Source organism: Emys orbicularis, chromosome 3, assembly GCF_028017835.1.
Source record: "Emys orbicularis isolate rEmyOrb1 chromosome 3, rEmyOrb1.hap1, whole genome shotgun sequence".
In the NCBI taxonomy this organism is placed as follows: Eukaryota; Metazoa; Chordata; order Testudines; family Emydidae; genus Emys; species Emys orbicularis.
Genome location: NC_088685.1, coordinates 149941315 through 149957802, shown reverse-complemented (window position 1 = coordinate 149957802; position 16488 = coordinate 149941315). Strand labels below are relative to the sequence as shown.

General features: G+C 40.7%; 1 protein-coding gene across 1 annotated transcript in view; it reads right to left on the bottom strand.

The window, feature by feature from the left end:
• The window catches only part of LTBP1 (latent transforming growth factor beta binding protein 1), a 320752-nt gene extending 304971 nt beyond the window's left edge, over window positions 1-15781 (bottom strand). The window contains 2 exon segments of the mRNA XM_065401641.1: window positions 14090-14160; window positions 15357-15781. Coding sequence (XP_065257713.1) covers window positions 14090-14160; window positions 15357-15781 — 496 coding nt within the window.
• Between the last annotated feature and the right edge of the window lie 707 nt (window positions 15782-16488).

The following is a 16488-nucleotide window of genomic DNA, read 5'->3' as shown; positions in this document are numbered from 1 at the left end:
ATGTTTTGGTGTTGAAGGCATATGTCCTCAATATTCAGGACTCCAGCTATTTCTGGGTTATGGAGTGGCCCATGGGTGGCTGTAAGAAGCCACTATAAAATACAATGACTGCTTTAAATTATGCTGGGAATTGGTCAAGCCAGAATTTGGAGGTCACAATAGTGGTTTAAAGAAATCAATAAAATTACACTGGTTTAAAACTGGAATATGCAGTGTTGAATCAAGCCCCCCATATATATATATATATATATATATATATATATATAGGTGGTTAACAGAAGCATATCTACACCATCTGTATCAGATCCTATAGCACTCAGACCTGATCATTTCAATCTCACACCCAACACAGAGGTCAAAGGGTCTCAATTACAAATAAACAAAAAGCTTCAAAGTCTCAGCATGAAATGTTAGTTGATAACTCTGCAAAAGGGAAAGAAAGAAAAAAACCAATGTGAAATTCACTCTAATCACACATTTAATCAAGCAGTATTCTTGTGAATAATGCTCTAAATGTGAAACAATTTTTTTTAAAATTAAAGAATGGGGAAGGAGAGCTTTGAAAGTTATCAAGTGTCAGTATGTGATATCAACTGAAAGAAAGCCTTGAAACTCCTATAATATTTCACCATAAAATAATCTCTAAGTACCAATAAAATACTCTTTTCTTGCAATTCAACAATTGATATATATTCCCTCTGGCACCACCAAAGGAAATGCAACTACAATAAAAATCACTTACATTTAAACTGCCATTCCAATATATTTTAATTTTTAGTCTATATATTTAGTTACTTTACTAATTTAATATAATAAATTAATGTAGTACACATTATTTAAAACAGTAATAAATGTCGTTAGAACTATTTCAATTCTGTAAACCTTATACTTTCAGGCCCCTATCCTGGAAACATTTGCATGCTTATTAACTAGAAGCACATGAGTACAGCAGTTCTGTTGGAGACAATAAGCATGGGGTTAGTTCCAAAGTTAAGCACATGCAAAAGTATTGGAGGATTAGAGCTGTAAATTTCAAAGGGGGAAAGGGGGGCTGGAGGATGAGCACCTAATGTAATGTTTTTGTAATGATAGGTCTGACCGCACGGTTCCACTAAGGAAGGGGAAACTAGGGTATACACTCCAGCTGCTTTACACTGCTCTGGTGCTGCAATGCAGCTTAATTGACCAGTTCACTCTGGCTGCTTCATGCTACTACAAAGTGGCCTAAAGCAGCTAGAACATACTGGTGAATATGGTTATAAAATATATATTTTTAAAAATTAAAGGTTGATATTTCATATGTACATTTTTTGAAATACCACATGCTAACATCCTTTTTCAATTTATTGTTTACTGTTAATTCATGGAATTTTTAATTAAACAAAACAACCAAGGAAATTCCTAGACAGAAACTATGTTAAGATGGAATTAAGGCTGAAAAAACCTACCAGTAATGTAGGGTAATATATACATCACAGGAAAGTTTCGGTCATCTCAAAAACCTAGTTTTATAAACCCAGGAAATTCAGAGTTAAGTTTAAACTTAAAAGAAAGCCAAACATTTTAAGGTATAGAACTGCACAGTTGGGGCACTCAAAACAATCTTAACTCTGCCCCATAGTGACACCACAAAAGGGGGAAAAGAAAAAAATCTAATGTGTCTTTTTAAAAAGTACATTTAATCTCAAACCACAAACAATATAATGCCCCAATCATAATCATAGGGGTTACTGGACGACATCACTACAGGGAAGAGTTAAGGTTACTTGGGTGCCCTAATTACATTTCCATATATATGCATGTTTGGGTTTCTTTTAAACTTAACTTTATCTTTGAATTGCTTCGGTTTATAATACTTGATTTTGGGATAATACCAACTTCCCTGTAATGTATTTTTCCTAAATTACTGAGATGTACTCTCAACTTTAATTCCATTTTAATATAATTTTTGTCTAGGAATATTATTCAAGAAGTGTTTTTATTTTATTCTTAATTGCCTGAAGATCAATTGATAACAGAGAACATTACTTAAAGTCTTCAAATTCTAAGGGCATGTCTTCATTACCGGCTGGATTCCCCCCCCCCCCCCCCCCCCCGTGTAGACCAGGGCTAAGTGAGTTTTAATGAATTTACAGAGACTTTTATTAATGTTATGTAAAAAATAGTAAACAGAGAAACTTAAGATAAGATTTAATATAAGAAATAAGAAAAAAAAAACACAATTTCAACCTAAAAAAGTTTCATATAAGAGAGCAAATAGGATCAAATTCAGGCTTACTATAAGATGGTATAGCTCCACTGAAGTCAAATATATCTGTGCCTGTTTACACAGGGCTAAATTTGGTCCAAAATGTCCATACATTTTGGGACACATTTTCAGACGACATCGGCTCGTATTTAGGCACCCAAATGAAGTGATCAGATTTTTTTCCAATGGGAGCTGCTGGATGCTCAGCACTTTTGAGAATCTGACCCCAATTGTGGGTTTTAAAAACTTCGCCCTTGATTTTCAACTTGAACTGTAAAGTTCTCTCTCTCTAATAATGTCATTTTGTTTACAAGTTTATTTCTTCAATTTATTAAAGGCTACACTGGAGACACTGAACTATACAGTGAAACCTGCATTTAGGATCACTTTCACAAAGCAACACTTTGTCAAAAGTCACTTCAAAGTCTCTTCAAAGTTCTCCATACATTCTTGACTTTTATTTAAAGACCAGCTCTATCAGACAACTGGTTTTTGCTTGTCTCTTGAGTGGTGGATTCAGATATTTTTCACTCAAAACTGAATTTTTAATTAATTGAAAATAATGACTTTAATTTAATGGATTTAATTTATAACTTTAAGTGTCCTGTATTATTTCTAGTGAGCCCAGACCTTAAACATTTCCTTCTTGTTCAAAGGATAAATCCACGTTGAATTTGTACTTCTTAACAGCACATAGCCAGCCATCAATTCAAATAGAATAGTGGCTTCCCAATAGCTCCATTACTGCACACATTGTCACAATATGTATCAGTCTACATGTGTTTGATGAAATATTGCCCATCCTTTATTAATTTCCAAAATCTGCTTTGATCTCTTTTCACTATGTTCTCCCATATAAAATAGAGTAAATTGTCAAACAAAATGCACACAATAGAGTAAGTTAAAAAAATATAGTTACTAGAGGTAAGATTAAAACAACATAAATGTGGCATTGTTTCAGATACCAGTGTAGTAAGATCTGGAAAAGATGTCTGGATCAATTTTAGGTCAAGAAGAGAAAAAAGCCGAGTTGCGACAATTTCACCTGCTCCAGAAGCAGTGGTTTCAAGTTCCTTTCCACACTATACTAGAATAGGCTCGTACAGGTGTGGTATAACCGGGTATGGTAAGCACTGTTTTTTTAATTTGATACTGATTTTTATATTAATATAAATTTTTATATTTGTATATATATATTGAAGTGATATTTCAGTATTCTCCATGAGTGAAATTCACCCTTGTGCAGAAAACCACCAAAAAAACACTTTTTGAGGATAAGTGGGTCTTAAGGACTGGACCTTTTGCTGGCCATCTGTATGCGGCAAATTTCACCCTGTGTGATTAGAAATTCAATATTAGGTTTATTTGAACAACTTAGTTACTTGTGTAAACTCATTAGAGTCTTTCAATTACTATCAGTACAATGGTGTACATCCAAAGTAATAGCATTGAACTCAATGGTATTACTCTGGATTTACATCACTGAAACAGAGAGCTGAATTTGGACATCAGACCAACAGCTGTCTGTTAACTAGAAGATCTGAACTGTATTATGGTGGAGAATGTACAGCCATGGCATAGTCTCTATAAAATTGGAACAGGGAGGATGGTCAACGTTTTTGACAAGGTAGGCCAGAGATAAGAACATTTATGATTGCACTGATTTTGTAAGCGTCAATAGTCTCTTTGGGTACATCTACACTGGAATAGAAGACCCTCAGCATGGTCACAGCTGGCCCAGGTCAGCTGACTAGGGCTTGGGCTGCAGGCTAAAAACTGCTGTGTAGATGTTTGGCCCAAGGCTGGAGCCCAGGCTCTGGGACTCTCCCCCTGGTGGGGGAGCCCAAACTTCTACACAGCAATTTTACAGCCCGACAGCCCAAACCCCGCAAGCCCAAGTCAGCTGACCTAGGCCAACCACAGATGTTTAATTGCTGTGTAGACATACCCTTAGGTCCAATCCTACAGTTCATACTCAGACAACATTCACACTGAATTGCTAGAATGACTGAAGTCAGGAATAATGATGAGACCTTAATATTAACAAGTTAACTGTGAACACATTAAAAATAAAATACACATATCAACAATATTTAGCACTTATATGGATCTTTTCATCCATAGATCTCAAAAAATTATTCCAAAGGAGGCAAGCAAAGACACTGCACCTACAAATTACTGGCCATTCAGGTTTTTTTCCACAACAATTTGATTACCGGTCTCTCTCATAGGAATAATTTTCAAAAATTATGACTGAGTGGATTTGACAAACTATTTTATTTCTGCAAGAATGATAACTAATAGGACTACAAAATCATTAAAACTGAGAATTATTTGACTGTAAATCAGCTGAAAGAAATGTAAGCCATCTTGCAGATAGTTCTATAAATAATTTTTCATTCAGCTTTTTTTTTTTTTAGTTCAGAAAAAGCCAACAATACTAAACTCTTTGGAAAAGTGATATGATCCTTGTAATCCTTGTGGAGGAAATATTATGACCATCTATATCTTTCTGCACATGGACTTTGTTCTTCTTATAACTGAGGCCAAAGGGAATTCTTTTCCTAAATACGCATCTAATAAAAGTGTGCAACATTGTTGGAATTCTTAACTGGTCCATTTCAAAACATTTGATACATTCCTATATTGACTTCAATGATTGTGTAAACATGACCTCTAGGAATGGGACAAAAACAAATGCCTTCACTATATATTCTTAGTCTTTTGCTCCCAATATAAAAATAAGTGTGTGGCTAGTATAATGACAATATAACATACTCAAAGATTCTTCTCTTTGCAACTTTATGGAATACTCTTAAAATGCCAAAGTACATCAGAAATTAAAGGCGGACTCAACTAGAGGCATTGAAAATTTCATGTTAGCAAAAGTACACCTTATTAGGCCAGTTACAAGCCGCATATTGCATTTTTGATATTTGAAATGCTTGACTAATAATGTGCTCAACATAGCTTATAAAGCATATAATACTAAGGTGAAATGCGTGATTTGAAAAACATTTTAAGTGCATCATGATATACGAATATAATGAGTTTTGAAAGTGCAAGCAAAATTATATTAAGTTTTCAGATGCTGCACATCCTTCTTTTGTTTTCAAATGCAGTGACCCAAAAGTGTCCTCTCCCTATGCACTATCCTTACAGGTCCCCAATACACAGAAAAGCCAAAGAGACCAGAACACTGATGTCATCAATGTTGCTTTGAGTTCAAAGTGTGATGGATCTGCAAAGCAGGGGACTAACACTCCCATCAGCCTCCTCCCCACTGTACAGCCCCTTCCTCCTGGCTAAGCAGGGATTATGTTTCCCATCAGCCCTCTCCCCTTTCCCTGGCCAGGTAAGGGAAAAAGGTCCTGAACCAGGAAGTGCCTGGGATCTTTAGGGAGTGAGCAGCATGTCAGCAGGGAGCTGAAGAGAAGCCCCAGAATCTGTGGACAGAGCCACACTCAGAACAGGCTGTGACATCACAGGTCTGTGGGGGACTTATGTGGGAGCAGCAGCAGCTGGGCAGGGAACTAGTGCAAAGTAGCCCCATTGAGACACATTAACTGAACCTGGCTTGGAAACCTTCAAGCGCCTATTTGCTTGGCCAGAGACTGGACTGGAGAGGACACCCCAGGCACTACACCTGAAGAGCCCTGACTCAATTGGACCACCCCAGGGACCCAAACAGTAACCGCTATTGCTCACTTTGAATTGTAACTCTTTAAGCCTCTGTACCCTGAGTATTTGCAACCTTTCCCTTTTCCTGCCAGCCCTAGTAAAAATACTCTTTCACTTAGCCATGTGTCTGAGTGGTTTCTGGGACCCACCAGGGCTAAAGCCTACAGGCTAGCTGCTGAAGCACCTACAGTGCTTGCATCTGAGACAGTACACTGGGCATGCTACTTGCACCCTAGGGGGTTGGGAAATAGAATAACCCCAATAATTATAGAAGGATTGTGGCATGGAGTTTTAGAGCTCCAATACTTAGACACCATTTTAGCCCTTCTCACCAAAGTGCTTGCTCACTTTGCTACAAAATATTTTGGAAGAAAGACAATAAATTAAACACAGTAGAGTTAAATAAAAATTCATAAATGGACAACCTTGTAGCTAGGATATTTAATTTTGAATCCAGAGTTTAACAGAGTGCAAATTAAACCAATACTTAAAACTCAACTGTGAAAAAATATTTGAAAGAAATATTTAGCACTGGAGAACCTTCCATTAATTTGATTAGAGAAAATAAATCATTAAAGCTATTGAATTATTTTCAAATGAATCTAAGGGAGTTAGGTGCTCAAACACAACTGAATTTAAATGGGATTTGAGTGCCTCACTGTTAGGATCTTTGAAAATCCCAGCCTAAAACACCACCTAGAGATAACAGAAAAATCTATCTGGATTATGAGCGTCTGTTCCTGCTAGAGAGGCCTAAGAAAACTACTTCATTTTTATCAAGAAGTGGCTACTCAAATTTCTGAATCTATATGTGGAAAGATGTTTCTGTCTCCTTACTTAAATAAGCTTGCTAACAAGGAAGAAATTTTATTTTCTTATGTGCAATTAAAGTGAAGGATGAAATGATGCCAATGAGAAAGGAACATTTTATCACGAGGAGGTACTTGTTTCTAGGCATAAGTGAAGCTACACAAGCAAAACATCAGGAAGATTTTCCTATGAAACCAGTCCATCTTAACCTAGGAAGTACTTATGCAACTCTGTACCCTATACCTCCTCCAAATTATGTTCTTGTTGTTGCTTATTTAATGTTCAGTTGTGACAGACGCCCATTGGAGTTCACTACTCTGTCAGCACTGATCAGGTCTGACATACTACACCTAACACACTGTTGTTATGATATACACCCAAAAGGTGGTATGAAATATATAACTGAAAAACTAACAACTCACTGATCATTAATGTGTAAGGTGTGTGTACAAAGAGTTATAAATATGCGCTAGATTATGTTCTTAAAATGTGTTTGGCAAGTAGTGCATAAACAGTCTGCCTTATTAAACAAAGGAATGTGTATTTGCTTTTCTGACCAGCCTGGATGCCAGGCAGAGACAATTAAAGATACATTACATATAAAGTAAACAAAGCCCTCAAGCTAACAAGGAGGGGAGGTGGTAATTCAACTATCACCAGTGGGGACACATTGGTGATTAATATTGTGAAATGTATGCATTAACACTGTGAGGAATTATGGATACCCGCTGCTATTATGCTGTAAAGTATGTGACCAAACACAAGGCGAAACATGCTTTCTCCCAAACAGGAAGGAAGGCAGCCATCTGGGAGTGCTTGGGATCACTCTGCAAAAAATAACTGGGCAGCGGAAGCCAGGGTGTTGGCATCAGGGCTGTGACTCACAGCAGTGAAGGCACCCAAAGTTGCAGGGCAAATGGTAAAAACAACCCCTTATTGGACTGGGTTGAACCCCAAAGTGTCACAGCAATCATCACACATTCTGTTCAAAATGTTCATGTTTTTGGATTTTGCACCCAAGAGTGCATTTTGAAGTGCACAGTGCACAACATTTAAAGCAAATAGCCAGGAAGTCCCACAGAGAAAACACTGGACCCATAGGCTCCTCCCAATAGCATTTGAAAAATGGGTGTGGTTAAGCCTTAACACCACTGCATATTCATACCAACTCAAGAAAGGACCCAGATTTGACAGCCTTTCTTTTCAGTCCTCTATAGACACCTATTTAACTGTTTGAATGCTCTGAAGAGCCTGAGAAATTTGATTTGAATATGCTATTTAACAGGTGTTAAACACATTGCTGTAATGAGTGCCAGTTCACATCACAACATAGCATCTGATTTGCAATAGAAGGAGGACAAACTGCTTGATCCCTCAAAGTACAGATAGAAAAATATAATTTAGAGTTTATTACTGCCAGGTAAAGTCAGGGCCGGGGGACAAAGACAATGGGGAGAAAGTCTCACCTAGTATGAGTTGTGAGCAGTCTGTCTCCCCAAAGAAAGGGCAAACTGACAGACGCAGCTGAACGCTTTCTGCTGACGGGAGGTCTCATAACTCTCTCCCATTCCCACAGCAATGGGACTGACTGATAAAAATGGCAGGCAGGTCAATAAGGCATTCTAGCAGAATGTAAATACAAGAATCAGGCTCTTTCCTCTTTCTCCGTGGATCAATAAGCGTGTGAAAGGAAAGCACATAATGGGCACTACTGCAAATAAATACACAGTAATAATACTGCAGTTGAGGACCATCTTTCTATCTGAAATGAAAACAGAACTTTTATCCAAAGGAAACAGTTAGCTAAGGTAGAAACAAATTATCCAAGTTAATTTGAGTAACTGAAAGACAAGTGCTTAAAAGTAAAACCAAAGAACAGATTCAAAAGAACCAACTTGTAAATTAGTTCTGAGAGAGGAAAACATAGGAATAGTTAATAGTAAAATGGAAAAGTTTAATGACAGATTATTCATCCGCCTGACCTGGTAGGTATCCTTCCCCACGTCTTTGCAACAACATGCTGCTGTTTCCTTTTCTCAACTACAACCCAACAACTCTGTCCCCACCAGCCCCCCAGCATTCATGAGTCCCAGTCCATTAATGGATTCTAGAATTTCTCAAGGCACCAGTATTTTTATTAGGATATGCAACAGTTACACTGGGCATGCTAAGAAACAGCTCAAATTAACATGCTGTACCAGTGTACTGTTTATAATATATTTGTAATGGCTCCTCTGCCTATCTCTTTCTGCTATAATTTTAAAGTGCTCTCATGCACTGTTTGGGAGATTCCAAGCACTGCAAACAGCAGGGAGTAATCTTTGGAATTTCCCAAGTACAAAAAAAATAAAATAAAGCCCTTTGTAATCATAAACAAAATGAAAGAAAGGGGCAACTCTATAAAGAGAAGTTGTACCCAATAGACAGGAATTTGCTAGTAATTACCAAATACCGCAGTTGAAAAATAACATGACCCAATGGAATGGGTATGGGGCTGGGAGCCAGGAACTCCTAATTTCCAATTCCAGCTCTGCCAATCAGTTGTTGTGACTTGCCCAAGGCCACATTTAACCCCTCTCACTGCCTTCATTTCCCTATCTGCTAACAAACGAGATAATGCTTTTTAGCTGCCTCAAAGGAATGTTGGAGAATTAATTAAAATAGTTTGTGTTTGCATAATGCTTCGAAACTGCAACAAATACTAAGTGCTGTTATTAAATGTATTATAAAAACTGAGTGACATTTTAAAATTTGACAGGGCCTTATTATTGCATTTTTACTTGTTACAACCACTACAGCCAAGCCCAGTTCACATGCTCACAACTTTCCAAAATATTTATTGTTTGGGCTCAAATTTTCCATGTGTGGTCTGTATCTAAAGGTGAATGTTTAAGAGTCTGAGCAAAATCTTCTCAGCTGGTTTGAAGTTATTTTCCCATTGTCAAACAGCTCTAAAAACAGATATTGTTTTCTTTTAAAGCGGAACTTTACAACTCCATACTCATTACACAATAAGTATGCGATTGCTGAGCAGCAGAGTTTTGCTAAGCTTGAAAATGATTTATTTTAAAATAATGCTTTAAACATCAAAAAAAGAAAAGGAAAGACTGAGCATTCCAGGAGAAAAATCCCATGCTTAAAGTTGGATGTGGTGCACATTTACTCACAGGCAATTAACTGCAAAGCTGTTTGGTTACTTACAGGAATGCATAAACTCACCCCCTGAAGCAGGAACAGATTGTAAAATCAAGCAGCTCAATAGAGGTGGTGAAACTTGTAAATGTAGCAAGCAGTGTAGCTCCAAACTATGTAGTTTATAACCAGAGCTTGAAAAATCCACTTGCCCACTCAGTACATGATGTGTAAGTGATATCTTCCTAAGACTGCACACAATCAGCTCCAGTGCCCCTATTGCCACTCTTTGGGGAACGGGGGTACCAAGTACTGCCATTAAAGCAGCTTGGGGGAGCTCAGCAGCTGCTGCTGTTAGAAGCAGGGTGTCCTGGAGGGACTGCCACCCCCTGGAACAGGAGGCACTAAAGGCCCAGCCACCCCTGCAGAGGGCTCTGTATGTGGGAAGGTGTCCCCTACCAAACACAGCCATTCCAGTAGGAAAAAAATTATTAATCAGGTCTCAAAAAAAAAAAAAAATCTACTCACTTAGGGGGAGTAGTAATTATATGTGAAAGCCATCAACTTCTGCAAATCCAAGCTTTCTTTTTAAAAAGGAGGTTTCTGGCTCTTATGGCTGTGGAGTTAACCTTCCAAAACTAAGCTAACATAGTGCTATCATCCTACATCTTCAGACACCTCCAGCACCTCCGGTGCTATTCATAGCTTTGCCAAGTTGCAACCAAGTGAACGCTATTTAGGCCATGTCTACACTATGGAGACTATACCAGCTTAGTTATGTCAGCATAGCTATGCCTGCATAACTCTATAGCACAGGCTCAGCCTACACCAACAGAAGGGTTTTTTCCTTCAATGTAGGAACACCACGCCCCAAACAAAGTTAGCTACATCCATGGAAGCATTATTCAATTGACACAGCTGCATCTACACTGGGGGCCTAGGTCAGCACAGATATGATGGTCAGAGGTGTGGGTTTTTTCACACCCCTGACTGACGTAGCTAGGTCAACCTAACTTTTAAGTGTAGACCAAACCAATCTCAGAAGACCCAGGTCAATGTCACTTGGGAAACTGAGTAGCAGCAGAGACAAACACTGAAGATATTCACTGGTGAGGGTGAGCCAAAAATCAGAGACTCTAAAGTAGGAGGGGAGGACTAGAGAGCGACTAATCTTCTGCCTGTTAGGTGTCTGGTAAATTTTTCAAGCCATATGTATTAAAATGGATTGAGTAAGCCATTCAGCATCAAGACAGGTATAAGGCAGGGGTGCGTCCTGTCTCCTTTTCTGTTTATGCTAGTCATCAACTATGGATTAAAACAAGGTGACAGTGACACATATGGCCTAAAATGGAACAATTCAAGGCTATTTGATCTAGACTTTGCTGACGACATCCTTCTTATCAGTGAAGATGCCAATGGACTACAAAAATGCACAAACCAAGTAAAAGAAGAAATGGAGAAGATAGGTTTGAGATACAATGCAAAGAATGTAATATCATGTTAATGGGGACTATAGGGACAGAAATCAAAATTGAAGAAGAGAAACTGGAGAACGTGGACAATTTCACATATCTTGGAGGTACCATCAGCCAAGATGGTACTAGGTCTGAGGAAGGAAGAAGAAGAAGAAGAAGAATCGGGAAGGCAAACGCTGCATTTGGAAGACTCAAACATCTAGCAACTCAAAAACATCTCCCTCAAGAAAAAACTGAATGAGTACAAAGCAATTGTTATCACCATCACAACATATACCAGTGAGACATGGCAACTTACCAAGAAAGATACGCAAAAGCTGGATGCATTTCATCACAAATGTCTGAGAATACTGGGAATAACAGAGAGCGATAGGAAGACGAATGAAGAAGTCAGAAAAATTACTGGACAAAGTACCCTCCCACAAATAATCTACAAAAGAAGACATCAGTGGCTGGGACATGTGCTGAGAATGGAAAAAGAATGTTTACCAAATACCGCCCTTGAATGGAAGCCAGAAAACGCAAGAAGAAAGAGAGGAAGACCACAAATAACATGGAAACCAACAGTTCTGAATGACATCAAGCACCTCAACATGAAATGGGAAGATTTGGAGAGAAGGGCAGTTGAGAGGCAAGGATGACAAATGTGGGTAGCCCAATGTGCAGCACAGCACGTGATGGACTAAGGTAATGTATAATAGGGTGGGTGGAAAGGTATGAGACTGTATGTGAATGGGTGCAAGTGAGAATGTAGGTGGGTAGGAAAGGGGAAGAGATTGATTATTAATAATTTTATGGCAACCAAAAGTGGGCTTGGTGCTTCACAGAGGACAGGTCCCTATTCTGACAGAATTACAATATGAGATGCCAATCCTGCAATAGCTGTGAGTGAACTCTTGCTCCCCCATAGAGGGCCACCATTGACTTAAGTGAAATGCCACATGGGGTACAGGGGTCTGCCCCACATGGTTCTAATTGTCAGACTGACTTTTATGAAGAATTTGAAAGTTAGAAAAAAAAGAGTAATAAAGGAAAAAAGAGGGGGGGAAATCAATGGCTAATTTGGAGAAGTGAAAGAGGCAGAAATTATAGGAGAGAAGACAGAACACAATTTATTCTAAAGAAAGCTATAAAGGGATATAGAAAGAGGAAAAGGACACTGTAACTGCTCAAAAGAGAGAGACACTAATGACTGATGGAAATACAAGAGAGAAGAAGTAGAATGAAGCCAGGAAGAGAAAGAAGGTATAAAAATGAAAAATGTGATGTAGTAAATTAATTTTTTAATGTGTTGAAAATATTTGACTGTCAACAGGTTGCAATTAAATACAGTACACAATGAACAACTGTTTTGTGTCTTAAATTGCAGGAGCTTGGTGATGCGGGTATTTTTACCCACGTTAGTGACTTAGTATCAGGTATGTTTTTCAATCCCTGTAATTAATCACATTAAAATATTTCTGTTTCCTTACATAGATAGGTAATCAAATCTATTACTTGAATGTTTATTTCAACATTTAATTGTTGAAATAAACACAGCAACATTTATTTCAATCCACACATTTTTGAGGACATGCAAGTCTGAAAGACTGCATTCAATGTAAAGGAAATTGGAAAGGGAAACCGTGTGCTCTGTGTGTTCTCTTTAACAACCCATTCTATTACATAATTTTTTTAGTTCTCCATACAGGTCGAAGATATAGAACCTCACTGAGGACTGAGAGCCACATTACCCACTATGTTGGAAAATCCCACATAGGGAACCAAAACAAAACAAAAAACAAAACTGCTGATTGCTAAACTGATTGATGTCCCAGGGTCTGTTTGATTTTCAGGATACCTAGCAGAAGCTAGGCCACCCATGTGGAGAGCCTGCAGTCCCTCCAACTCTTCCCAAGACCCAGGGTAACAGTACATCTGCTAAGAAGTTTGCAGCCACCCCTGAATCCTGCCCTACTCAGCAAGGGTTCCTTACGCAAGGAATAATAATACCAACCCACCCAGAATTATTTTACACAGTTAATTCCTGTAGATATGCAAGGGAGGATGCCTTACAGCATGGCCATTCTCCAGCTCCACCCCTCTGCAGAGCTTGACCATGTGGTTCTCACATGGGTCTCTGGAGCCAGGACGGTGTATGCTGCAGAGTCACTACTCCCCACTTCTGCATGTTTGGGGGCTTCTCTACCCCATTCAGGTCTTGAGTCCCCTCCACTCACAAATGTCACAACACATGAACAGCAAGGGTTTCCTTCACACTCTGATCACTCAAACACATCTGAATGACATTTTACAAAGTTTTCCCCAAAATTTCACCTCTGCTCAGAGAATCAATTTGAGAAATGCTCATTCTTTATGAAAGTTGTGAGGGCCAGGAAACAGGGGTTTAGAATGGAATGAAAATCCAAAATGTTAAGATAACAGCATTGCTACCTTCTCACAAGTGTATAAATATTTAAAACCCAAATAAAACACTGAGAGATAAGCAAGCAAATTTACTAGCCAAACAACAAACATCAGTTCAGTGAGCTTGTTAGTATCTTGTTGCCTAATAAAAAAATAATCCATAGGCCTTGAATTTCCCCACACACCCTCACCCCCCAATTTGTAGGTTCTGACTTTGGCACAGGGTATTTCCTGATGATTAATTATTGCCTGGGGTTAACTGCCTGTGGCTACACCTTGGGCTACCAACTCTCCTCCCAGCTAGCCAGACATCCCCAGTTACCACATAGACACTTACGTTTGGTACACCTCTGGAAGCCAGGAGCTTTGCTCCAGCCATGACAGCACTGTCCTCCACAGACGTTCACCCTGCAGTAAAGAAAGGAAACAATCCAACACAGCCCTTGACAAGGTACCTGTGCCCAGGTGTAGGGCTTTAAGAGAAGTGCCCTGTAATTCAACAGTGCTCACAGCTGGACCATTATTGCTTCCAGAAAATACTGTTCCACACCTCGGGAGGGAAGAAGGAAGGAGTCTGAAGACAGGCACTCCACAAACTCCTGCTCCCTACAATGTATTTCAGGAGTTGGCAAGAAATGGAGTTTAAAGCCCACAGGAGAAACCCCCTAATTTGAAAGATACAATAGCTCTAAATCATAACAGAAGCTCACTGTTTTCAATACCTCCTCTAATGGGGTCTCCCCTGCCCCCACAAAAGGAATTGGGTTTGTGGCTATAGCTGGGGCCACAAGCTCTTTCTTTGCACATGACCGGACGAGCCAACCCCGCGCCCAGCTACAGGGGCATGTGAGAGAGATTACCGATTTCGGAGCTGGTTGCATTGCTTGTGGCTTTCCCAAAGATTAGACCCCAAAGCCTGGATCCGACTCTTCCCCGCTTCTCTCTCTCACACACACACACACCCCCACGGTAGAAGGATTACCGCCCCCCTTTAAAAAAAAAAAAGTTCCGTCAGGGCTAAAATCTGCCCTGGTTGCCAGCCCAACGCTCAGGTGCTGGGGAGAAGACAAACAAAGCCTTTGCAGCAGCCGCGAGGAGGAGGCGGCGAAAGGCAGCGATGGGCACAGTTTTAAAGAGCCGCTGCAGCAGGGCTAGCCCAGAAAACGAGCGGGGAACTCACGGCACGAAAGGACAATGACGTCGGGTGTCTCCCCACTTTCTAGCACTCAATCAAACCATAACAATGAGGAATGTCCCAGGGATATCACTACCGCGGACACTGTACTGGGGGCAATGAACGGCCTCCGTATGTACCCGCACCTTTGTGAACTTGCTGTTTGTTTCTGATGTTGAGCTACGTGAAGTTTCCTTCCTCCCTCCCCCCGGCCGATTAATCTCACTCTTACTTCAGATGCCCCCCAGGGTGACCGCAAAAGCCACTGCCCGCCCCTCCTGCACTGTTGGTGGGAGGTCTGAGGCAGGCATTTGCCTGATAACTTCATTAATTCCGCAGCCCGCTAAGGGACCCTCCGAAGCTCTGCTGCTTAGAGGGAGGGAGGGAGAGAGGGAGGAGGAGGCTAGTAGGGGAGGTGAGCTCGCCTTACCCCTGCAGCGGGTGCGTCTGGTGAACCTGCGGGCTGGAGCTGCTGTTGCTGCGGGTCTCCCGTTGCTGCAGTTTGGAGCGCTGAGCCAGCCTGGCTGGCTTGGCGAGGGGGGCTGCGGGGCCACCGGGTTTGTGATGGAGCTGCAGGCTGGAGCCCAAGCGGAGCTGCACGCTGGGACTTCCCGGTTTGCTCATCCTGCGAGTCCGCTCTAGGGTGCCGGTGCTGTACCGGGTATTCAGCTCGACGTTAAAAGTGTGCTGCTGCTGCTGGCCCCCGAGAGGAGCCGAGCTCTGCAGCCGGGAGCCCGCCTGGCCGGGGCGCAGTACGTATGTGATTCTCCTCAGCCTGCTCTTTTCAGCGGCATCGAGCGCCGGTGACAAAAATACACATGCACAGAGCAAAAAACCCCACCTGATCCAAGCCATTTCCATTGCAAGAGCCCCTGCAGCCAGCAAACTCCACAACGCTCCCGATGCAAGGATTTCCTCTCCTCCAAAGTTTGTATGTGTGTGCAACTACTCACTGTGCCTGCGAGCGAGCTGCACCGCCCCGGGGTGCTGCCGCTTCCACCCGCCTTTGCTTTTTCCTAGGAGAGTAACTTAGTTCTCCCCCATCCGCCCCCAAAAGGTTAGGAAATTTCAGCAAACAAGTTGTCCCATGGAGCAGGAAAACATTGTTAGAGGAAAGGAAGGTCTGGGCACGGTCTGAGCTCTAAGCAGCAGTAAAAGGGGAGGAGGAACAACAGCAATGGAAGGGGGTTCTCAATAAGGAGCAGATGTTTAGGCTGCTGGAGCTGCCAGTGGTCTCTGTGTGTGTAAGAAATAGTCTTTAAGCCAGAGCAGGCTCAAAAACTCTTTTTAAAGTTTCTCTGCGTGTGAGAGAGAGAGAGAATATGTAGCTGCCCTGAGTGTCAGAACTGAACAGCCAATCTCGGGCAGACATGACGTCAGGCAGCAAATCCTAATTGGGAAAACCATAAAATGGGGCTGAGACTTCAGTCACAATACACTTTAAAATACAGTTAGTGCAGGTCTAGAAAGCCACAGCTAGGGGCTTCCTGCCTCCCCACTTTTATAAGAAAGGGACAAAGAACTCAATGGAGTCATTGAGGGAACTTTTACTTCTCGGATTT